Source organism: Microtus ochrogaster, chromosome 15 (assembly GCF_000317375.1).
Source record: "Microtus ochrogaster isolate Prairie Vole_2 chromosome 15, MicOch1.0, whole genome shotgun sequence".
In the NCBI taxonomy this organism is placed as follows: Eukaryota; Metazoa; Chordata; class Mammalia; order Rodentia; family Cricetidae; genus Microtus; species Microtus ochrogaster.
Window position 1 is genome coordinate 6,842,754 of NC_022017.1, and position 25,848 is coordinate 6,868,601.

A 25,848-nucleotide genomic window follows, 5' to 3' on the forward strand; every position below is an offset into this window, starting at 1 on the left:
GCTCTTGTAGACCAGGTTGGTCTCGAACTCACAGAGATCCGCCTGCCTCTGCCTCCCAAGTGCTGGGATTAAAGGCGTGTGCCACCACCGCCCAGAAGCTAGTATTCTTTCCTGGGAGAAGCTGATATTAGATAGAGTACTTTCCCTTTCCCATTGGTTCTTGACTGTGTGTGCCTTTCCTTTATGTGGGATTTCTCCTAGAAATGACTAGAAATGTGAGAGGTTTTACAAGGCAGATGGAGTGGTGTCCTTGGCTAGGTTAAAGTCTGCTTTTTCAAGACTTGGCTCGTTGCCTTCTAGTTTAGTTTCAGCCACCGCCCTTCAGTTAGCTTCCTATGGTGAGGGCCTGCCTTGCTTTCCCAGAATGTAGCATCCGCGCCTCTGTACTTCATACACTCTTGATTCTTCTGCCTGGGATTCCCTTTCTTTGCTTGACCACTGATTAATTCTTCCTTCCTTCCTTCCTTCCTTCCTTCCTTCCTTCCTTCCTTCCTTTCTTTTTTTCTTTCTTTCTTTCTGCACATTGGTGTTGTTGCCTTCATATATGACTGTGTGAAGGCGTTGGATCCTATGGAACTGGAGTCGCAGACAGTGTGAGCTGCCATGTGGGTACTGGGAATGGAACCCTGGTCCTCTGAAAGAACAGTCAGTGCTCTTAACCTCTGGGCCATCTCTCCAGCCCCCCAATTATGACTTTTCAAAATCTGAATCAGGTGTTATTTTTTTTTCAAGGTGGTGTCTGAATCCCCAGATGACATTAAATACTCCACCTTCCCTATATCTTTACTACTAATGTCTTTGCATGTAACTCCCCAGTACTAATTGTAGTGCCTCAAAGTGGTGGGTGCTTAGTAAGTAAATCTTTCCCAAATAAGAGGTCTTCTCAGAAAGCCCAAAACGCCCCCTTGAATAGTCCAAGTTCTCAGTTTTCCTTGTTGTTTAATGTGTTAGCATACTGAAATACATTTCAGCATGAGAGGAAAAAGCATAGTCTTTGGAATTGGACAGCTAATACTTGTTGTTTCAATATAGTTTGTCCTTCTGAACCTCAGGGTGGTTTTGTTTGTTTTTTATAAAGTATGAGTAATATAATTTCATGTTACATATTATATTGAAGATGAACTAATATGGAGATTTTCATGAGGCTTAACAATATGTAAAACTACTAGAGCAGTTTTACATACAGAGCACTAAAGAACAGCTCTGTGCTTGTAGCTCTTACTACTGTATGCCTCTTTATATAAGAAATACTTTTAAATCTCTGTAGAAATTCAGTTTCCCTTATAATTGTCCTTCCTGAGCCAACAGATACCTGAGTCCATTGAAGAGAAGTACTTGCCCCTACATTATTCATTTATTCAGCAGTCATGGGTCTGCTCTGTACCAGACAGTTATAGAGGATACAGTAATTTATAAATAGACAAAAAAATCTTTATTCTCAATCAAGGAGTGCAGATAAATTCATGAGGAATCATGGGTAATTCTTTTTGCATCTTTGTATCATGTAATAAACATCTCATGTTGATTCTTTTTATTTGTGTCACACACTAAAACTACACTGCTACTGAAGATTTTGGACTTGGTTGTTATATCAGGTGTTCATTTTGCCACAGATACTCAGCTCTCGTTAATCTAATGACACTGACGAGGCAGAACAGTATTTTTAGTGCCAAGTCGCAGCCTAAGGGTGACTAGGGACCAAAAGAACGCTAACCTCTCTGTAGTTTACATAGTTGAAGCTGAAGCCCATAGAGGTGAAGTGACTTGCTTAGAATCACAGAACTAAATGGAACTAGGTCTCCTAACTTTCATTTGGATGCTGTATTTACTTGTTTTTATGGACCTCAAAGGATTCCTTTGGAAGAATGTTTGTTCTTCTAACATCTGTGGTAGATCCCTTAGTTAGGGGTTTGCAAAGAGATAAAGCAGTTGAGAGGGGAAAAGCTGTTGGAACAGTTAGCATTCCTGTGACCCTACTCAGTGTTTCTCCTTTGGGTGCCCACAAGTAGGCCTGCCATCTCTAGAGTAGCTGGGTGTGCATGTCTCTGCCTTAGCTCAGTGATTCCCTTTGCCATATGCATGTCTCATACAAGAGTACTGGGCTGCACTTCATTCCCCTCTGAGCACTGGCTCATCCTTTAGTACGTGTGTAGTGTTCATGTTCTTAAGTTTCAGTTAGTTACTTTGTGTCAGTTGGCTATCTTTCATTCCATAATTGCAAAGTAATTTTACAAACTGTTGGAACTATTGCTTTTGGTGAAAATTTTTTAATTTCTAACTCTTGTTTATTTTCTTTCCCCATCTCTAGTCCTACTTTCTTCCAGGCAGAGCTGTGGATCAAAGAATTGTAAGTTATTGTTTTTGATACTATTTTTCTTCTCGTTTCATTTTCATTTAGAAAGAAATCAAACAACTAGTTATCCTAATTGTTTTTACTCAGTAAGAGTTCCAGGACAGCCAGAGATACAGGGTAACCCTGTCTAGGAAAAAAAAAATGTATTTGTACTTTTCAGGTATTAGGTTTTTAAGATTCTCTTAGAGTTATAATAGTTTTTTTTTCCAGATTTTATGTATTTTTATTTGATATGTTTTGCCTGTGTGTGTGCATCTTATGCATGCAGTGCCCACAGAGGCCAGAAGGGGGTGCAGGGTCTTCTGGAACTAGAGTTTTGTGAGCCTCCATATCGGTACTGGGAATTGAACCCAAGTGCTCTGAAGTTCTTAACCATTGAGCCCATCTCTTCAGCCCCAATTAGGAGATTTCTATTTTTTTATTTGTCAATTTGTCAACTATGTAACAGTTGCTGAAGCTAAATTGAATTGGAAAATATTCCAAAGTTAGCTATGTATAAAAAGAAAAGTAAATGCCTTTTTTTTTTTCTTTTGGTTTTTCGAGACAAGGTTTCTCTGTAGGTTTGGGCCTGTCCTGGAACTAGTTCTTATAGACCAGGCTGGCCTTGAACTCACAGAGATCCGCCTGCCTCTGCTTCCAAAGTGCTGGGATTAAAGGCGTGCGCCACCACCCCCTGGCTAAAGTAAATGCATTTATTTTGTTATTAGATAAACTGTTGAGTTTTTACAGAGTTTGAGAAATTATTGAAAGCATTTAATTTCAAGCACCAAAGTCTTTTCAGTACTCATCAGCCCTTGGTCTTTGCGAGTCTAAATACATAGTATTTAGCTGTAGCCTTGACAGTGTACTGTTTTCTCTAGGACCCAGTTCTGCTTGTGGATTTCTAATGAAGCTTTACTCTCACCAGCCTCCTTAAGAGGCACACTTTTGAAACGAGGCTTTATTTACAGAAGTCACACCTATTATACTTAAATGACTCCAGTAAACATGGTAGAATAGTTTAAATAACCATGTTGTTTTACTATGTCTTAACATGTCCATGTGGTGAGCTTTGAGTGGAATCTGTACTGTGAGCTCTATTTAACGCTGCATACCTGCAGTGCATTGCAGAGATGTGGTTGGGCTGAGACGCTGGTCTGACTCTCCTCTCTCCATTCTCTAGAACTAGTGTTTATGATTCTCGAGCCCGGGAAAGATTGCGCCAGATTGAAGAACAGAAAGCACTGGCACTGCAGCTTCAAAACCAGGTAAGAAACAAGAAGTGTTAAGATTAAAATAAGGACTGCACCGGCGGCCCGGCAACCAAGAGCACCTGCTGCTCTTACAAGGGACTCAGCTTCTGTTCCCAGCACCCTCTTCTGGCCTCTTCAGAAATCAGGCACCTACTTGGTACACTTTGTACAGGCAAAGCACTCATACATAAAAAATAAAAGTAAATGTAATCTCTTTAAGACAATAAGTTAAATAGCATATCCAGGCTGGAGCTGTCGGGGAGGTTAGCTGTGCTTGAGTGATGGCTCTATGCTCCTGCTGTAGCTCAGCAGTTACTGTAAATGGCTGATGTGCAGACTGACTCACCTCACAGAAGTCAAGTGGTAGATTTCTTTGTCCCACTCATTCTAAAGTTCTCTTTCCAGAGATTGCAGGAACAGGAACATGCAGTACTTGATTCCATAGAACTGCACCTTCGTGTACCTCTTGAAAAGGAGATTCCTGTCACAGTCGCCCAGGAAACGGGGAAAAAAAGTCATGAGCTAACTGATAGTGAAAACGAATTTCCTGAAATTACAGAGGTAAAGTACATACTGGTCCACAAAGCAAATTCCAGGACAACTAGAGAAACCCCTGTCTCAAAAAAAAAAGAAAGAAAGGAAAAGAAAAGAAAAAATTCCTTCAGTAGAGCAAGGTGTTGTGGCACACACCTTTAATCCCAGCATACCAGAAGCAGAGGCGTATGAATTTCTACATTTGAGGCCAGCCTGGTTTACATAGATGTTCCAGGCCAGCCAGAGCTACACAGTTAAATCCTGTGTTGAAAAGAAAATCTACAGCTGCCCTTTGTTTAGAAAGGCTGCGTGGGTCATCCAAACAATTCAGCAGTGTCTCCTACTAGGTTTATTCATAAAGTCATACTTGTATTTGTATTATGAGCCCACCACTTTATATATGCTGGCTGCACCGCCAGGCTCAGATAGGAAATCGTTTTATAACACATTGTGTTATAAAAGCTAAGAAATACTATTTCTTTTTGTGTTTTTGTTTTGTCTTGTTTTTTAATTAGCATACAAAGAAATGGGTTTCATTATGATATTTTCATACATTGTTTTTGTAATGTTGCTTTTTAAGCAATAATTGTTGTGAACATTTTTGAAAATACTTAGAAGTCTTATGTTCATGCCTTTTTCAGAACATTGGACCTGGGATGCAGCTTGGTGGTAGAGTGTTTGCTTCACATGTGCAAGGCCTGGGTCCTCAGTTTGATTTCAGCACTATTAAGATGAAAAGAAGTGCATGTAACCAGTGATCATCACATACTTATTGAAAAAAAAATGAAATTTATGCCCTGGCAATGCTGAAGCATGCATGGGCAGCCCGTATATGGTGGTTCTGTTGAACTTGTCCATATTGGGTCTAATGGTATTAAGTTGATGAGAACGACTGACCAGGTCTCTTCCTCACATACTTACAGTTGTATTAAATTCCATATTTTATCTTTAAAAGTTAAACAAAATACTGTTTGTGAAAAGTGCATCTAACTTAACTAAAAGATGCTACCTTTACTACATGGTGCCTTTTGTGTAAGCTTCTGTCTTGGGAAACCATTTGAACCAGAAATATAAAACATAAAGAAGTCCTTTAAAGATCTTGGAAAGTTTGAGCAAAGTTTATTTCGGTCTTCAGGAACTGATGAAACAAGGACCTGAATATTGTGTGAGAAAGAAAGGAGTAAGGCTGGTGGGAGGGAGTAATGAGGAAGAAAACGTTAGATGCAGACCGACAACAGTAAACTCAGAAGTATTGGCTGTGGTAATTGGCTGGAGACTTGGGAGAAGCCAAACCATTATGTACCATTTTTTGTTTTAGGAAATGGAGAAAGAAATAAAGAATGTATTTCGTAATGGTAACCAGGATGAAGTCCTCAGTGAAGCGTTCCGTTTGACCATTACACGCAAAGATATGCAAACTCTAAACCATCTGAACTGGCTCAATGATGAGGTAACCTTGCACTTACTTTATATGCAAATAGTAAGTAAATATTAAATGAAAACTGAAAGCATTATCTCACTGTTTCTCGAAATGTGGTTCTTAGATGACCTGCATCTGAACCCCTCTCCCAAGCTCTCAGTATGAACGAATGTGGTACAGAGAAGCGAAGCCTTTTAACAAGCTCCATGCTTTTGTGTGCTTTAAAGACTCAGTGTTCCTGATTCCATCCGCTCTTATAGATGCTGAAGGAAAGGCCATCCACACAGGGATATTCTCACTCTGCTCGAGGCACCTGCTCTGCAGTTCATATTTCTGAGCAAATATTTAATGTCTGACCTTATTGCAGCATGAGGGACTACTTTGGGAATTCTAGGCAGAAACCAGGTCCATTTCCTTTTCCTCATCTGGCTTTAGGTTGCTTACATTGTATATGATAAGCTTTCTGGGGTAGCCTTCATTTGTTCATGACGTTTTTAAAGCTGACAGTGAAAAAAATATTTTTATGCAGTTGATATATACCAAGAGGGGGAGTGTCTTCACCTCCCAATTCCAATTAAATATATTAATTATGGCATGGTCTTTAAATTGATTTGTCTTCATCCTAAACTTTTAAAAACCTGTTTCACTTTAGAAGGATTTATTCCTACTTTTTATTTATTATTGTGTACATATGACAAGTTGAGCATGTAAAAGACAAAGCATGGGGCAATTGAGAAACTCCCAAGGTCATAGATGTTATAGTAAATAGCAGACACTGGTGTTCATTGTAGATCACTGCCTCAGAGTCTTGAATTGGATCTGTTATGGAATTAGATGTGTAGAACTTCAGACCATGCATCACGCCCAAGATGTTGATTCCCTTGGGGTCAGCTGAACTGCTCCATTGTCTGTGACAATGATTAGTTTATGAGATAAAAATTTAAGAGGCTTAGCAGGGCGATGGTGGCGCACGCCTTTAATCCCAGCACTGGGGAGGCAGAGGCTGGCGGATCTCTGTGAGTTCGAGACCATACAGAGCTAGTTCCAGGACAGGCTCCAAAGCCACAGAGAAACCCTGTCTCGAAAAACTAAAAAAAAAAAAAAAATTTCAGAGGCTTGCCACTCTTTGAGTACATTTTTTTGACTAGCAATAGTAAGGAACGTATGATTTGATGTCTCTATCAGAAATACCTTTTGACTCTTCAGGTATTAGAAAACTGGATTAAATTTACAGTGGAGAAGAGCTCACTGAATTATCAAGGAGAACAAAATTCAATAATAATCAAAAGTGTTCTCTTATAAATTGTTTTTGGTTTGTAATCACCATTTTTCTTTTTCCTGTCACTGCTGGAAAAGAATGTCAATTATTCCTAAAGGATTTTAGCCTGTTTATTATAAATTATGCCAAACCTAGGGGGCAGCAGTGAGTAGGATATAAGCTGAATTCTTGCCCTTCACTGTGGCCGTAAGCTCAGAAATTCCTTACAGAGGCAGCATTCATCAGGATAGTTTCCATTTCCCAGACCTATGAGAAGCTAGACTTGAAGCATGGAAAATTAATGGGAATTGTGTGATTTAGAATCGATTGGGGGAGGAGAGGGTCCTTCTCTACTGTAGCCCTGTCACACATGCCTGGAGTGTTTGCAGCAGTGCTTTTCTTTTGAGTTCAGAGAATTAGCTCTCAAAACAGGTGTAAAGATGAAAACAAGAACTGTTTTAAGAAGCACCAGTGTAAAAGAATCAAATTTCTTATGCTTAAACAGCCAGCATTCTGATGCACTATTAGATACACCTAAATTCTGATGTCTATTTTACAGATACTTTTCTTTTTCAATTATGAATATCCAGTCTTTTGCAAGTAGCTCATAGTTTTTCAATTCTGTTCTTCCCTCAAATATAGATACAAGAGTATCTATATTTGCACACAAAGACCAGACGAGCGTGCTGAATTCTCTGAGACTGGAGTTAGAGACTCTCGAGAGCCACTCTGTAGGTGCTGAGAATTAAACCCAGATCTTCTGAAAGAGCAGCCAGTGCTCTTAGCTGCTGAACCAGTTCTCTAGCCACTTGAGTATTGTTTTATAGATCATTAAATAAATTTAAAAATACGTGTTTAGGTATTTGTACAGATAAAACTAGTTTTGTTTCTGCTCAGGATATTATAAAAGGGGAAAGATTTACCCTTTCAACCAGTATTCTAAAAAAAAAAAAAACAAATAACAACAATTTCTATACATTGCGTAAATGTATACAGCAGTGGTCTCTATAGTTTATAAAAACATGGTTGTGGAGATACAGCAATAGATACCCAAGGTGAAACATGGAAAAAGAAAGCTGGCGAGACCATCAGTGAGTTCTGGGATGTTATCACACAGCCTGACTTTGCAGTTGGAATCCTAGCATGAGAAATAAAGTCATTAGCAACATCTAAAAATCTGTTTAAGAAACTAGTGATAAAAATGTCCTAAACTTGAAGCCTAGGAACTGATTCTATGAAATCAAACATATCCAAAGTAGAAGAAATGTTATGCTAAAATGTATAATTTTAGCAAAAAAAAAAAAAAGAGGTATATTAAGTGCAGAGGGACAAAGAATAATTTATTAGGAACCACACATGCCAGAAGACATTTGAAATACTGAAGAGGAAAAACAAATATTATGATAAATGCTGTAACCAATACATATCCTTTCAAAGTAAGCTTTGCTCTTTTACTTTTATTCCTTGTAATGTGTGCACACCAGAGTGCGTGCGAAGTCAGAGCATAACTGGTGGGGATTGGCTCTCTCCTTCCACCTTGTGGGTCCCAGGGATTGAACCCAGGTTGTCAGGTTTGGCAGCGAGCATTTTTACCCAGGGAGTTAGCTGTCTAGCCCGCTGAAAGCTCTGCTTTTAACATAGTGCTGAGAGAATTCACTGCCAGCAGGAAGAAATGTTCCATGTTCCTCGGGCATAAGAACATCGAATGAAAATCAGCCTGCAAACGAGTAAAGAGATTAGGCTGTTTTCATCTCTAAAAGAACACTGATTAAAACCAAACTGAACAACATACTGTTTTAGTGGAGCTGATGTTAGAAATAAATGTTTGATAATTATAGCATAAAGGAGAAAACAAAATGGAGTTGATGCTAACTACTGTCAGATCTCCCTTCTAAATGTAGTAGTATAATATGAACATAGACTGATGTCATTGAAAACCTACGAAGATCAAATCCCAGAGCAGTGACAAGAGCAGAGGTGTACTTATAAGTAATATCCCAGCTAACGTGCAACTAAAAACCCAAAGGAGGAAAAGATAGAAAAGAAGAAACCATACAAACATGGAAATGGAGTGTGGTAATGGATTTAACTCAGCCATATCTGTCAAATCAAAATGATCTAGCCCAGCCCTGTCTGGTAGAAATACAGTGTGAGCCATGTATCTTACTTTAAATTGAATAGTAGTATCATTTTTGGAAGAGGGGCTGGGATGTAGTTCAGTTGGTAGAATGCTTGCTTTACATGCATGTGGCTGTGGCTTTGACCTCTAGCACTAGAAGAAAAGAGAAAGAACTAAATAAAATAAATGTTTAATTTAAGCTAGTTATATCCAAAATATGTCATTTTTGGTTTATAGTCCATATTAAAATATTAATGAGTTATTTTACTTGCTCTTTGAAGTAGGCTGTAAATTTTGCATCTTAGTTTGTTATAGTCATAACTCAAGAGATTAACCTTGGATAGTTGCTATCATATTAAACAAGTGTGAATGAAAAAAAATTTTAAAAAGCATTGAGTTTGAAAGTAGAGATTGTTAGACTGGGTAAAAGAAAATTGTCTATAAGAAGCATCCTTTCCTGCATGCCTAGGAATTGAACCCAAGACCTGTGTGTGTTAGCTACATGCTCTGTAGTAAGCCACACACCAACCATACAAGATCCTGTTCTGAATGTAAGGGTACGGATGGGTTTACAAATTAAGGGATGGGAAAGTTATACCATGCAAACATTAATTAAAGAAGTCAAGTGGCTGTTAAAGTATACAAAGCTTATTTTATTATTTAAGAGTTGGGAACTGTTAGTGGTGGTAATGATCTCACAGTAGAGACCACTTCATTAGGGGAGCATCACAGCCTAAATCCTTACACATTCAGTAACTTTCAGAACATGGGAAGCAAAACTGATAGAACCAAGAGCAGTAGGAGAAAACGAGGCTGTACTTGCTCCAAAGACTCCAACACTCCTCTCTCCCTAAGTAGCTGATAGAATAAGCAGAGACTGAGTGAAGAAACTGGTACATTTCCTGCTTTCATTTGTCCTCCAAGAGCCTAGTCTCCAAATCATTGCTAATAACTAATTTACATGGTGAACTGGAAACTAGCAAGAAGATATATGTAACCCTTTTGGGGGCAGGAGTCTACTTTGCAAAACTCACACCAATTAACCAGTTGTTTCCAAAGTAAAATAATACTGAAATATTAGAATGTGGTATTTGTAACTTCACCAGGGAAGGAAAGGTCTTGGGGAAATCTCACAGCAAATGGGAGAAGAGGGAGGAACTGAGGTAGAGTCTACATAGCAGACTGCAAGTACACAGGCTGCTACCCAGCGGGGCCACCATTTGTAAGCCTCGTCTTTGAAGAAAAAAGCCTTTCAGCTCTTCAGCATTGCAGTAGCCTTCATGTAGAGACAGTATTCCTGTTTGGTTGGTTGTAGGAAAGTAAAACAGTAAGGCTATAAGGAAGTTCCATGCTCAATGGATTTTTCTGGCAGAATTGAGAGCTAGAGGTGGAGCTCATGCATTTTAGTCAAGAGTTCTAACTTGTAGAACACAATATTTAGTGGAAGTCCAGGCATAATATTTACTCAGTGATAGAGCTCCTGCCTACCTGCACAAGGCCCTGGGTTTTAGCCTCACCCCCACACACATACATAATGGAAAGGGCGGTGATAGTGGTCATAGTTGATAATTTTTTTCGGGAAATTACTAGTAAATTCTAGTAATGCTAGGTAGAGAGGAAATAGCCCACAAAATTTAATCCTGACAGTAAATTTGTTTATAGGGAAGGGATAACCTATGTAAAAAGGAAAGAAACTAAGAGATGAAGATAAATAAGTGAATATGATAGACCTGCCACATTGATGCATCCATGAGAATGAAGCCATCAGAGTAAAATTGTTGTTTCTAGGACCACAGTTTACAGTCATCAGTAACTCCAGTTCCAGGGGATTCACACACAAGTGATACACAACATATATTCAGGAAAAACACTCATATACATAAAATAAATAGTTTTTTAATTAAAAAAGAAAGAACTAGAATTTTCCTTAAAGAGGAGCCTCTTTGCAGTGTTAGGCTGGCAGCGCATCAAATAGAAAAGGAACAAAGCACTGCAAACAGTTTCCCTAACCTCAAAGAAGGCTGCTTAGACACGCAGGCTCCCAGCAAAGGCTCTTCAGACAGTAGGAAAAGGGTGGCCAGTAGACTAACAAGCTTAGCAGTGGCTTTCAGATGTGCTTTAGTGGCAGGACAAACAGTAAGGCACAGGACTGGCATACTTTAGCCCCTTTTTTTTAAAGGGGATTTAAGACTTGCTGGGCTAAGAGACTCTTGAGTCAGAGAGAACTCTTCCAGTGGAGAAGGGAGGGACCTTTGTTTTTATAAAACACGGGCAGACGTTGTGACATCTCTGTTTCTCTTTCATCTTGAACACTATGATCCCTTCTCTCATTTCTTTCCCCTTTATCCCCAGTCCCCCACTGTGGAATGACATGTAGGATTCTTTGTGTGTCTTATTTTGAGTATGATTGTGTCTTGGCTGAACTATGGCAGTTTTCCTCACTTGAGGAGAGAGACTTGTATCTAAACTCAGCTTAGATATCTAATTCTTAGCTAATAGGAGGGAATGTTGAGGCCACCAGACTCCCTCTGCTAGGATATAGGGAAAATGGAAGGGAACCCAGATCATTCCAGGGAGCTAATTAACTATTGACTAGTGGGAAGAACCATTTCCTTCCCCATTAAAAAAAGCTTTGGATGGAGTCAATACCCAAGCAATGAAGAAAGGATTCTCTGTTTTCATCAATCTAGCTTTATAGTTGGTTCTTTCAGGGAGTGAGAAAAACCCTTTTAGAAACATGTTTAGTTTTTAGAACTTTTTCCCTCTGAAAAGTAGGATACTTATGTGTAACATGTCAACCCCCACCCTTTTTAAAAAAAAAAAATTCAAGGATAGCAGAAGTGCTAGCTCTGGTAGGGAACTGGGAGAGAAATACTTGCATGGCTTTGTGTGGTTGGCTCTCCTTATCTCTCTGCCCGTGTTCTTTTACCTTTTTTCCTTAGTGCTTATTGTCTGATAAAGTATGTAACCTACCAGCCCCTGCAAAAAGGTTTGACTATCAGTGACTATCTGGTTATCTGCCTGTATATTGTGGCTTTGGGTATAGTAAATATATAACTACAATATATGTTTATAATAGTTGTATGTATAAGTATAACATGGATAACATAGTAGATTAGGTAGATTCTGCCTAATTCTCTGAAAGGAAACTTACCCATTACTTCTGGTTAATTTCTCTCAATGGAGATTGTAATTTATTCTCTAGAAACCTGTGCTTGCTGGGCAGGTATGCCTGTCTTAGTGGGTGTTGCACAAACAGATACATTACTTAGGACCATTATTTTCTGGCAGTTAAATTGAATACCTAGATTTGAAAGCTTACCATCTGTACCTTGACTGTACCTTGATTCCTTTTCATTATTCAAACAAGTAAGAACCAGTTAGCTTCAGGACACAGAATTAGCCACAACCTAAGTCCTCTGCTTCCTCAGGGTCCTGGTGCACAGTGATCAGAGCTACAGGCAGAACAGTGTCTTCAGAGCTGGCCCCCATCACCTAAGAGCTCTTAATGCAGTTTCCCTGAAGCCACCTCTGCATCTCTATCTATAGGCCCTTTCTGCTCTAGACCATGCTCGCTGTGTTCCTGGCAGTGTTCCTTGCTGTTGGACAGTGGCTCACTGCTCTGGCATCCTGGTGTGTAAATATTTGTCAAAGTACAGGGGAATTTTCCCATTCCTCAAAAAAAAAATTCTGAAAAATGTGCCTGTTTTCATAGTCATATTTCCAAGCTGTGGCTCAGTTAGCCCATTCATTCCTTTTCAGTTGACAGACACTGGCCTGGACGTAGCTAGCCACATAAAGTAACTATGCTGTAATCTTTGGCCCTTTCAAGATTTAGTACCAGAGAGTCCTGGACCTAAAGGAACTGTAGACAGCATAGTTACTGTAGAGAAGACACTGCGTTGTTGACAGAAAGAATCCACTTCCATCAAGTTGATAAAGTATCTCCTCTTCTGTCAAGCATTTTAATTTACATACTCATACTTGCTATTGAAGTCAGGAGCTGAGAAAGCTAAACATCTGATCTCTTCATGCTTGTGACTTTAAGAGAAAACAATTTTACACTATATCATGTCTCGCTCCTAAGAGAAATTGCTGTACTATTGCAGGCGTTTTCCTACTTTACCTCCTGGCTTTTTGTTTGCTTAGATCTGCTTGAAACCGAAGCTGCATGCCCCTGCCATGTGGCCAATATGGCTTTGAATATGGAACCGGATTTTATGTCACATTGCAAGTCTTTAATATCAACACTCAAGTCTCAAACAGGAGGTGTTCCACAGGTTCAAGGCTAACTTCCACCGTATAGGGAGTTGAGTCCAGACTGCTAGAGTGAAACTGTCTAAACAGAGGAAGTGAGCAAAGGAAGAAGAGAGAAAAGGAAAGGAAAAGTAGAGGGGAGGGAGAGAGGAAGGAGAAAAGGGTATGGGGAATAAGAACTGAGATCGGGATCCTCTTACTCAGTACAGAAACGTTAAAGAAACACTGCCAGTGCACGCCTTCATTTCCTTTCCTCTAAAGCCTCACCTTCCTCCTTCCTCTCCGTGTTCTACAAGTCTGACTAAATCTGCCTATTCGCTCTGTTTACCAGCAGTGAAACTCAGTGGTTTGATACTTTCAGAAGTTTGATTAATAAACTTTATATTAAGTAAAAACTGGATATTTTAAGTCTGTCTATTGGAGAATTCATTGAGTCGGTTGTGATTCAAAACATAATACATAAACATGTGAATGGCATACCGATTATTCAGTGTAACGGCTGCTCTGCCTGTCGTGCCACTGTTTGGACTGTTCTGATGTGTAATGTCTTCCTGCAGATCATTAATTTCTACATGAATATGCTGATGGAGCGCAGTAAAGAGAAGGGATTTCCAAGTGTACATGCGTTTAATACCTTTTTCTTCACTAAGCTAAAAACAGCTGGTTATCAGGCGGTGAAACGTTGGACAAAGAAAGTGGATGTGTTTTCTGTTGACATTCTTCTGGTGCCCATTCACTTGGGTGTGCACTGGTGTCTAGCTGTGAGTAGCTCCTTTATTTTTGGTGACATGAAAAAGAAATCTACAAAGACAACATAGAGGGTCACTAGTTCTACATCTTTGCTTGATTATAGGGAAAAGTGGGATTTAGTAGTGATAACTTGGCTAAAAATCAGGTAAATGAGTGAATTTCCCATTAGAGTAGGAGATGCTTGGTGTTGGCAGCTGTAGACCAGCTACTGACCTCAGCGTAAAGACAAGGGGAAACGTGTTCGTGATGCTGCCAGCTCCAGCTTGGGCTACTACTTCCTGCCTAGCTGTGACTTGCTTTGTGTATTTTTATGACTCTGGGAACATGCATACATCAAATTGATGTTATTAAAAGTTATTTTATATTCTGTTTTGAATTATGTTTAAAAGACATCAATCCAAAAAGAAAATAATAAAGATTAAAGACAAACCCAGAATCTTGTCATCATCTTTCTTAAACTGTGAAAATGATCTTAAGATAGTTAACTAGTTTTCTTTGAATCATGTGTTGTTGATCACGGGAAAACTGAGCTGTAGAAAAATCTTTTAGGCTAATTTCTAGGCCACCAATTGATGAGCCCCGGTATCACTCTACATGATCATAGGACAGAACATTACCCAGCTTCTCACAGTGTCACAGAAAGTCGGGGAGGGAAAGCTGATGCTGCAGCACTGTCCTCACTGCTCTGTTTGTTCCCAGGTCATAGACTTTAGAAAGAAGAGTGTCACCTACTATGATTCTATGGGTGGAATAAACAATGAAGCCTGCAGGATCCTCCTGTAAGTGCGAGTTGAGGACAGACAAAATTGTTTTTGCTTTCTCTGTCTTTCCAGCAGTCAAACTCAGTTGTCTGATACCTTCAGAGACATGACTTGTCATATCTCATATAAATGCATATTTTAAATTCAAGTAGAGTGTAGTAATTATAATACTACAATATGTGTTAATGAGGGCAAATGTTATCTTGACACATTAAAATACCGAGTAATTCTATACATAGAGATTAAGCTAATAACTCATTTAAATCAGCTTTCTGAAATTTTAGATGAAAAAATCAAGTCCCACAGAGGTGACTTTTGGTTTGTTTGGGTCTTAATACTTAGTGAGTGGCTCACCTAGAAATTGGAATGCAAGTCTCTTATGTTCTATTTGCTTCTTTTTCTAAAACACCTATTCTTTGCTATGCATCTGGAACTCACTCTGTAAACCAGACTGGCCTCAAACTCGGAGATCCTGCCTCCTAAGGGCTGGGATTAAAGACTTGTGCCATCAAACACCCTGCTTGAATTTGTACTTGTTAAATTGTTGATTTGGATTGAACTTTACAAGGAGATCTGAGCCTACCAGTGCTAAAATACATACCCTGGTACTGCTAAGGACATTTTTAATCATTTAATATAATTTAAATAAATTATCCATTAGATTGATGACTCTAAAAGGACCATACAAACCAAAAAATATATTTAAAAACTGTTCCTTAGGAAGATTAGTAGACTGAAGAACTTTAGGAAGAAGACTGTAACTATCGTGCAGTCAGAAGCAGAGATGCTGGCCCTCCTGGGTTGACAAAGTGGGCAGTTGGTGGGAGTTTGATCAGTTGGCTTCTGAGATTGCCAGCCCCATCCCGGGGGTGACAGCTGCCATCAGAGCTCCACATGGCTCATCTCATTCTCTTCCAATGCCTTAGGCAATACCTAAAGCAAGAAAGTGTTGACAAGAAAAGGAAAGAGTTTGACACCAATGGCTGGCAGCTCTTCAGCAAGAAGAGCCAGGTATGTTCTTGTTGATCGCATATAAATTCTTAAAAACTAGGATATGTGGGGAGGAGAGAGTTTGATTCTCAGGGGCTTTCTAGCTTCATGTCTAGCCTGACTTCAGTTTTATCAGTTCCTCAAGGAAGATAAATCATTTGTGGGAAATCTCATAACATTTTTTGTGTAAAACTGTTTTCTAAATGCCAAGCTGTTTTGCTGAATTGCTTACTCCTATGAGAAATACTTGACGATTTAATGCTTAGTGGAAGGACCAGTTTTTACACGCTTAGGTATCGTGGAAATCTGAGATAGTTCCCCGTGGGATTAGTATGAAGTAAAACACAACAGTGGGACTAAAATACTACTTATTCCCCCCTTAAACTTTTCTTACATAGTCATGTGTTCAAAATGTAGGGAAATGGTGTCAAAGTGATAAAGAATCTTGCAAAAATAGTATGTTGTTTTGTCTTTTAGGAAATTCCGCAGCAGATGAATGGAAGTGACTGTGGGATGTTTGCTTGCAAATATGCTGACTGTATTACCAAAGACAGACCAATCAACTTCACACAGGTGAGTGGGCATTTAGGACAGCGCCTAGGCACCTGATACCCAAGCTACCCATAGCTGCCTTTCTAACTGTTTTGTGGCCTCTGCCATTCCTTTGCATGCTTCAGGTTGTGTCTCATAACACTGTTCACAGTGTATAACACTGCACTAACACAGCACCAAAGAAGACAGTGACAGTTCACATCCTGGCTTAGTCACATTACGATAGTGAGTCTTGATTTAAAAGAAAGCTTTAATCTCTGTTCTCTTGTCTCCTCACTTACCTCTAATCTTAGAAGAAGCATAAAATGAACCAGAGAAATCATTCAGATTTTTGAATAGACCCTGTCTTAGTTAAGGTTTTTATTGTCATAACCATGGCCACTCTTATAAGGACAACATTTAATTGAGGTGGCAGAATACAGTTTAGAGGTTCAGTCCATTGTCATCATGGCAGGGAGGATGGCGGCATCCAGGCAGACATGGAGCTGGAGGAATATATGAGAGCCCTACATCTTGCAGGCAGTAGGAAGTCCAGTGAAAGTCGCACTGAGGGAAGCTTGGACAAAGGAGACTTCAAAGCCCACCTCTACAAAGACACACTTCCTCCAGCAAGGCCACACCTCATAATAATGCTACTCCCTTTGGAGGCCATTTTCTTCCAAAGCACCACAGACCCCAACTTAATGTGCTCGTGTACTTTGTTACATCTCATCCTTGTCCCCTTTCTCGGTGCAGCTGTTCATTTTTCTGTATATTGTCCTGAGCCAAAGTTGATTGAAACTACACGTTATTATGGTTTATTCTCATATGTTTCTGACTTAACTTTTTACTTCTATTGGAGTAAATGGCTTTTCTAGATTTTGTTTGAACTACGACTTCATTTTAAACTTGTTCTTCTTGCTGAGGCTGGATAGATGGCTCAGTGGTTTAAGAGCACTTGCTGCTCTTGCAGAGGGCCTGGGTTCAGGTCTTAGCACCTGCATGGCCAGACACAACCACTACTAACTACAGTTCCAGAAGATCTGCCCTCTTCTGACTTTCACAGGGACCACAGCATACACATGGATATATGCAGGGAGAATATCATACAGATAAATAAATCTTTTGCATTACCCTGGATATATAAATATATTAAATATTAAATGAAACACACTGATAATAAACCAAAGAATTTTAATACACTTCTGGTTTACATGTAACTTTACAGGTGAATAAAGGCAAAAATGAGTTTGCACACAAATGAAATGGATATCCTTGTTTTTACATAAAGAACTGAATTTCGCTGAATTTTTGCTGTTCTGGGATACAGCTCTTCTTCCTTGTTTTCAGAGTTGATTTAATAGTTTGGCTTTATAATCAGCAATGCTGAGAATGCTGTTGCACAGAAGTAGTACAAAATGACTGAAGTAAGAGTCAAACAGCAATTTTTAAAAAAATATTTCCTTGTTTTTTAATTTTTGGGAGAAGGAAGCAACATGCACATGGCGGTCAGAAGACAACTTGTAGGAGTTGTTTCTCACGCACGAGTCCCAGGGTCAAACTCCCGTCAGCAAGCTCAGTAGGAGGCACCTTTGCTCACTGAGCCACCCCACTGGCCCAAACAGCAATTTTTAAAATCAAAATTCTAGTACAATCCAATCCAAAAGTAAGCCAATTAGATATCACATCACATGCTAAGAAATTATGATAGAAATGTACTAAATTCTTTTGTTTTTCATAGTTAAACCATTTTGTTTCTGTACGAGCAGAAAATGTTGTATATAGTAAAGACACTGCTGTTCACAGTGTCCAGTGGTACTAGCTGGCATTCTGTGGTGTCACAGAACATGCAGAGCGAAGTGTGTGTCATACTCAGAGTCAGAGCTGCAGTGAGGTCATGCGACACAGGGAGTTCTGCCAAAAGCACCTACAACCCATTGTACATTTGAGCCCGAATTAATGTTTTGACACGGTGTGCTCAGAACCTTTGACTGTTCTCAGATTTTTCACAGCTGCACATATTAAGTTTCATATTCAGATGCTTATGTGGGTCACCACCCAGAGTTTAAAAAATCCTTAGGAAAACTAGGCATGGTGGCACATGACTTTAATCCCAGCACTCGGAGGCAGAAGCAACCCGGTCTCTTATGAGTCAGAGGGCAACCTGGTCAACATAGAATTTCAGGTGAGCCATGGCTACATAGTGAGAGCCTATCTCAAACAAAACTAAAACTGGATCTTGACCAAACTGAGATAGTGGTTGAAGTTCTCTTAGCGCTTCTCTGAGAAAGTACTTTTCATTTTCAGTCCTTAGTCTCATACTCTCTCTTTTTTTTTAATATTTATTTATTTATTATACAATGTTCTGTCTGTATGCCTACAGGCCAGAAGAGGGCGCCAGACCTCATTACAGATGGTTGTGAGCCACCATGTGGTTGCTGGAAATTGAACTCAGGACCTTTGGAAGAGCAGGCAATGCTCTTAATCACTGAGCCATCTCTCCAGCCCCCGTCTCATACTCTCTTAAGAGATCAACATAAAATACCTGATAGGTGCCATTCTCAGAATTCTTGTAGTCATTTGGGCTTAGCCCAATGACTCCATATGATGGCACTGTAATTCCTTAAAGCCACAGAGTGGAAATAGTAGAAAACAACAATGAGAAGAAAAGGCTACATGTAACCAAGAATGAGCAGTTTGGAAGACCAGAAATGTCACTGTGTCTGTTGGTTGAAAGCTGTGAGAAGAAAGGGAGTACAGAGAAAGGAGTAGTGTGCCTACAAGAGTGGAAATTAAGAGTGTGTCTGTCCCTACAGCAACACATGCCGTATTTCCGGAAGCGAATGGTCTGGGAGATCCTCCACCGGAAGCTCTTGTGAAGACTGTCTCAGAGAGCAGACATGATAGTGTGGGGGACCAGCCCTTTGCCATCTACAGCCAGAGACCTTGGAACAGCTGCTCCTCACCCTGTTCATGTGCAGCCCTTGATCCTGGACCAGCCCAGGCGAGATGCACTCACAAGCACATCTGCCTTTCCTTTTGTATCTCAGATACTATTTTTGCAAAGAAACTTTGGTGCTGTGAAAGGGGTGAGGGACATCCCTTAGCTGGAGAGAGACTGCTTTTCACCTCAGTTCTGCCGTCTTGTTTCCAAAGGGCTCCAGCCTCACTGAGTCCCTAATTAGGAGCCCAAGGAAAACTTGGGAAGAATCTTGGTTTCTTATAAACTCTGGTTGCTAGGCCTTATCAAGAAGTAGGAAAGAGCGTGGACAGCAAGTAGGGATAAAAACCACCAGCACGTAGACATCATATGATTCCCAAGATGCAGAGTTAGGAATGGGAGCATAAACTGGACTTTGAGGCACAAGCCTACGTACCCTCCTCCAGAACCCTTCCTATTTATATTCCCTGATGTGAAGCCCAGCTGCTTGTCCTCAAAGCTGTTTTATCACTGGTAGTATCATCCCATTCTGAGCATAGTGCACAAGCCCTGGCAGACCCTAAAGGTGCAAGCAGTCCTTTCCTTACAAGCAGGGGTTGGCATGTGCTAGCGCATGTGCTGTGGGGAGGACCCACCCAGCAGTGCTGAGTGCAGCAACATTGCCCCCACTTCACTGTTGCCTCCTTCTGACTAAGAAGAAGGAATACCAGAGTTGGATGAATACAGGTCTAGTTGGTCTGTGGCTAGTTAGTTTAAATATGTTTCTAACCACAGAGAATTTTATATACATATATACCTATCTATATGTGTGTATGTACATGCATATATACACATACACACATGTGAAGTATATATTTCATAGGGATGTGCTTTTAAAAGAAAAAAGACTGAATGTGTTCACCATTTAGTCTGTAGGTTTATTTTCATCTTTCAAATTCCAGCATACAGTGATTCCCACCAACTAACTGCTACGTATCAGGTGTTTATAGACTTCCTAAGAGTATTTTAAGATCTGAATGAATTTTGGCTTAAGAGTCAAGGTTATCAAGGTAGACGGCATTTTCAACTAAAAACGGGTGGAGTTTAGGTTGATAAGCCAGAGATTTTGAAACTGCTACTCCTTTTGTTCTTTCTAGCATCTCTCCCACCCTCTGAGAGTGCCCAAGGTTTAGATGGTGAGATGATCCTGTGCCAGTGTCCTTTTGTACTGACGTTCCAGAACTAGAGCATTTTATACTTTTTCTGTATTGTAATAGGTAGTTTTATATAAAAATCTTTTCTCCTCTTCCCCATCCATGTGCCCCATCCTTCCCAGCATTGTGCTTCTTCCTTGGGCTTATTTGAAGATTTTACTCTGTTTTATACCAAGCTCGTTTAGTACATTTTTCTATGTTTACCACAGGTTACAATCTGAAAACAACAACTATTTTTTTTTTAATATTCCATTGTTAAACTGAGTGTTACCGTCTCCACTCCAGCCACCAGTGTCCTCCCTCTTCCTTGGTCTCTGCATGTTGGAGGAAGAGACCCCTTTGTACATTTATGTTTCCTTCTTCCTTCTTCCCTCCCTTTCTTTTTCTTTTATTTTTCCATAGGAAATAAATAGCTTTCTGTATATGAGTCGCTGGGACCTTTTACACTCTGTTTTAGAAAACTGTGGTGGTGTGCAGTCTCACTGCAGGACTCCTGGAATATTGTCTTGGTACTTACTGTAGTTAAAGTGGCGGCTGACTCGGTGGCACCTTGGACTAGTCATAATAAGACAAGCTTTTCAGGCTTTTCTATTATCTGAGGCTCATCAAAGATCGTTTTCTCTGTTTATTATTTGTTCCTTTAGACAATATCTGTTTTATCTCCTTAGAGACTTTTTGTGTGGACCAAAGCAACAAATATTTATTGCCATGTATAGCAGAATATGAGACTTGCAACAAAAGCACTTTGCAAAATATATAAGGAATTCTTGACCCTGTCTGAAGTCAGCTCCCTTTCTCCAGTGCAGTTTAAATATGTACCAGGTACAAGCTAGAGATGCCAAGGCCACTGTCCATCCCAGGACTAATAGGAGCGGCCAGATGTGACGGGGTGGCTTAGTGGGAATCATGTGCAGACTTGGATAGTAAGCCATTCTTGAGAGCCAGCCAGCAGAGCAGGGTGAGTACCTGGGAACTTCCTTAATGCAAGAATGAACTTTGCTGACCAAGACCGAAGATGTTTCTGTATTCTGTGGCTGAGGGTATGCTACCAGTGTCTGTTTAACCTGCTTTAAACGAAATGTGCCTCTGTTTCCTTTCCCTCCGTCTCTTCCCCTGGGTTCAGTGCTCATAGCCATCTTCCCTCCCCTACAAAAGGAATATTTGTAATAAGCATTACATGGCAGTTACAGACTTTTCAACAAAAAACTCACAGTCCCAGCAGTCATCCCTGGACTGTGTACAGAGGAAATAAGATTTGTTTCTTTCCCTTTTTTTGAACATGTGATATGATATGGAATATAATTATATCCAGTTGATGACTTGAGATCCACTGTGACTCCAGGAGTCCTATGTAGTGTTCAGTGTATTTCTCCATCATACAGCCTGGAGACTTGCTGTCAGCTCCCTCTTCTAAACATGGGCTGTACTTCCTTGTGATAGCAGGTTCTATTCTTCAGCCAGTGTGATCATACTAGCCTCCTGTGCTCACTGTCCTCGCACTGGCAGTTTTTTGTTTTAGTGTTTCAGGGATAGAGCAGATAACCTGGCAAAACCTTTCCACCCACTCCTTCCCAAGGCTGCCCGTCTTCACCTGGTTTTACACAGTCTATGGTACTATCTCTAGTAGAAGAGAAGAGGGTTTGTTAAAGAGCTCCTTTATTTTTAAACTCGTAACCTCTGATCTCTCTGTGCCATCCTCCAAGCTCTGAACAATGTGAGAGTAAAAAGTGACTAGCACTTGGTTGTCTTGTTTTTCTTTGCTCTGCTTGCATAGTTGATGCTAGATGGAGTACGATGCTTTTGAGCTGGAGTTGAAGATCAATGTCAGTACTGGCTTGGTTGTAGAATTAAGGCCTACATCAGAACCTTGCCTAAATAGAACATACCTAGATGCTGATGCCGGCTTTTCTTCTAAGCTGAGGAATGGCCACCAGTTATTTGGTGACTTCTAGGGAGGCAAGTGGAAGAGAGGTGCCCAAGAGCTCAGACTCCACTCTGCTCAGGCACCCTCATTCAGTTGAGTCCTTTCTTAAGCACCTACTAAGTACATGCACCCAATTTGATCTTAAAGCCTCTCTGGTCACACTATCTTAAAATCTTTGTTTGGACTTTGTAGCCCTAATGAGGGAATGGGATAACTTCCCCATTTGCCTTCATGGATGGACCAACACTTAGAGCTGTCAAGGCCAGGAAAATGGGTTGATTCTGTTTTTTCTAATCAACAGTGCAGGCTTCTACGTTGTGTGCCGAGGATTTGGCAGGGCTCATTCTCTGAAGCATTAGTTTAGAATGATAGTATTGTAGAGGTGTGAGGGGGGATTGCTGATTCATTATCACCTCCAAAGGGTTCCTGCAGATCACAAACAGAGCTCCACGTGACATCTAGAGGAGCACAGTCCTCCTCAGTCCAGCAGGCTGTCATTTGGGGGTCTTAGGCCCTTCAAGGGGGTTCCCAAGAGGCTTTTCAGAATGCTTTGAGTAGGTTTCTCCTCCATCCTTTTATTGACAGTGATATATCCCTTGCACACTCAGATGATGGATGCCTCTCTGTCGTGATATCCCTTGCACACTCAGATGATGGATACCTCTCTGTTGTGATATCTCTTGCACACTCAGATGATGGGTACCTCTCTCTCTGCCTCACCCTCTAAAGGCACTGCCTTACCTGAAACACAGGGAATCCCTGTCTAGGTATCTCAAGGGTGAGGCCAGGCACTGGACTTACAAGCCCTGAAATGGAGAGGAAAGATGGTTTGACCAAGAAAATAAAGGCCACCTTGCCCTCGGGGTCTTATAGTCTATAAGTTTATAGTTTGCCTGATGGGAAGCTAAGCAAACACAATACCTTGTCATTAACATAGTGAAGGAAGCTGAAGTGGAAGCAAGGGCAGGGGTGGGGTGTGTCAGGGATATTACCTTTTTCTGTGTATGTCACTCCCTAGTTTTGTTTTGTTTTTAATTGATTTATTTAAAATAAATTCTGTGGATTTTGCTTCTGTGCTTTGACTGGGGACTCTGGGCTCAATAATATATTTGTGTCTGAGACTGTTTCTGTCTCCTCTCATATATCTGAGATAATGTGTGTGTGTGTACATATATATATATACATTACATATATATCCCCCAACTGTCTGCTGATCCAAACTGGGCCAGTGATTGGATCCTCACTCTGGTCTGGATTTCTGAATCCACCCCTTAACCTGGAGACTGAATACTGTTCATTCATTCATTTCATTCCACATACCTGGAAATGAAGCCTGGAACACAAATAACATGCAAATCTGTGGCTTTCTGGTGCTTTTAAAAACTAAACCTGTCTGCAGAGGCTGCCAGAGAGCTCTCTTGAGGCCAGGCACAGCAGTCAGGACTCCTGGCTGCTCCACTAACTGTGCCTTTTGTCTCCTTGCTTTCCTGCATGCCTTTCTCGCCACATCACCTAGTGCTTCCCTAGGCTCACGCTCACAACAGTGAGACTACAGAGAAACATTTATCTCTTGGTTACTACGAGAGCCTAGGTTGTCGCAGGACAGATTTTTGAACTTAGGTTTTTGTTGTTGTTGTTGTTTGGCGTACTATTTTTCAAACATCTCACAATGGCTTGAGTGGAGAATGAAATCTTTAAACCATGTACTTCTTGACTCTCATTACATAACTGGCTATTGCCTGAATGTTCCCCACCTGACACCAAACAAGGAGACTGTTCTCCAAGTGGGTTCTACACCCAGTGTTGGTAAGAGATACCCTCTCCCCAGCTACTCCTGGATGGTTCTCTGGTCATGGCTGTGCAGAAAATCCCAAAGGAAAAGGGATGGGTGCTTGTTCTTTACACACTGACACTTCCTAAATCTAGGGGAAATGTTAGTTCCTCATCCCGCCTGTGTGCATTTACCGTCAACCCACTGTAGGCCAGACTTCCGTCTCTGCAGTGGCCTGGTGGACCTGGCTCACTCCCTCTCTGACTGCCACCCTGCTCCTCTCCCCTGCTGTTTAATGTTAACACCTGACCCCTTAGCCTCACTGCCTCCTCTAACTGTGGGAACACCCGGTCCAAAGTCTGTAGCTTCTTCACTCACGTTTTTCTCCTGTACTTACCAGCATCTGGGCATGATGCTAGCTACTGACTTGTGTTAAGTATCCCTTGATATAATGTCTACACTATTCCAGGTGTCTAGAACAACTGAAGGGGACAGGCTGGTTGAAGGGGTGAATGAATTGCTATTATTGATTGTGTTATGTAGCCAAGGATGACCCTGAGCTCCTGATCCTTCTGTCTGTCTCCCTAGTGTGTATCACAGCTCACCTTTTTTTATTTGGATTCGAGTTTTATTACACTTTTTAAGTGTATTTATTTTGATTTTATGTATGTGAGTGTTTTGCATGCATGTCTGTGTAGCATTTGCATGCTTTTTGCCTGCAGAGGCCAAAAGAGGTGTCAGGTCCCCAGGAACGAGAGTAACAGGCAGTTGAGCTACCACATGATGCTGGGAACTGAATCTGGGACTTCGGGAAGAGTAATTAGTCCTTTAACAGTGGAGCCATCCCTCTAGCCCCACGGGTCTCCTTTTGAGATGGCCTCTCTGTACAGTCAGGCTTTCAATCCTTCTCGTTCTCCTGAGTGCTGGGATTAGATCATGTGCCTCCATTCCTTGCCTTCCATCTTGAGGGCTTCGATGTTGATATTTGTCTGTTTGTTTGTTGTTTTGGAGAAAGGGTCTCACTATGTACCTCTGACTGACCTGGAATTCATGTGTACCAGGCTCATCTCAAACTCAGAGATCTGCATCTTTCAGCCTCCCAAGTATTGGGCTGGCTCCTGATCTAAGTTCCTATTTTCTTTTTCTCTGCATTCTATCCGCTACAGAATCTCTGGCTTCAAGGTTTTTGTTTTTGTTTGTTTGTTTCTTTTGTTTCTACTTAACAACTAGAGCCATCTTCCAGTAGTATTAACAATATAGTAGCAGTAAAGTTCAAGGCCCTGGTCTCATATCTACATGCCAACCATTTCATATGCATTGCTTCCTTGCCCCTCAGCAGTCTGTGACGAGGAACTGGTGTCACCGCTTCAGATATGAGAAAATGAAGCATGGACACTGAACAGGTCATCCTCCCAGCCAAGAGCAGGGAGCTCAGGGGTGCTGCTGCCCTGTGGCTGCTTCATGTTCATGAGGAAAACACCCCACCAAAGGCCTCTTGCAACCTGTTAAAGAAACCTGGGCAGAGAGCCTTTAGTGGGACCCACTCCATTGTCCTCACATCTGTGTTACTCCTCTCTTCACCTTAGTTTGGAAGGGAGGGAGAGGTGGAGTCCCTCTGCCTTGAGTTCATTGTTTCCTGGCTTCTTCAGGCAGGCGGTGCCCAGGTCCTCTCCCACCCGTCCTCAAGTGTCATTTCTCTTCGCTACCTGTCCACTCCTTTTCCTTTAGAGTCTCATCTAAGCTAGAAAAAGATAAACCTAAGGACAGAGGGTGATGAAATACAGAGATGCCAGGTGGCCCCAGCCCATCCATGC

General features: G+C 40.9%; 1 protein-coding gene across 6 annotated transcripts in view; it reads left to right on the forward strand.

Annotated features, from left to right (window-relative positions):
• Window positions 1-23,343, forward strand: part of Senp1 (SUMO specific peptidase 1) — a 62,067-nt gene extending 38,724 nt beyond the window's left edge. For all 6 annotated transcript variants that reach the window (XM_026782606.1, XM_026782608.1, XM_026782607.1 and 3 more), the window contains 9 exons: window positions 2,309-2,347; window positions 3,516-3,600; window positions 3,991-4,146; window positions 5,438-5,569; window positions 13,731-13,934; window positions 14,623-14,702; window positions 15,611-15,695; window positions 16,152-16,247; window positions 19,022-23,343. In XM_026782606.1, the coding sequence (XP_026638407.1) occupies window positions 2,309-2,347; window positions 3,516-3,600; window positions 3,991-4,146; window positions 5,438-5,569; window positions 13,731-13,934; window positions 14,623-14,702; window positions 15,611-15,695; window positions 16,152-16,247; window positions 19,022-19,084 (940 nt within the window). In that variant the 3' untranslated portion in view covers window positions 19,085-23,343. The remainder of the gene's footprint in view (window positions 1-2,308; window positions 2,348-3,515; window positions 3,601-3,990; window positions 4,147-5,437; window positions 5,570-13,730; window positions 13,935-14,622; window positions 14,703-15,610; window positions 15,696-16,151; window positions 16,248-19,021) is intronic.
• Window positions 23,344-25,848: the final 2,505 nt, after the last annotated feature.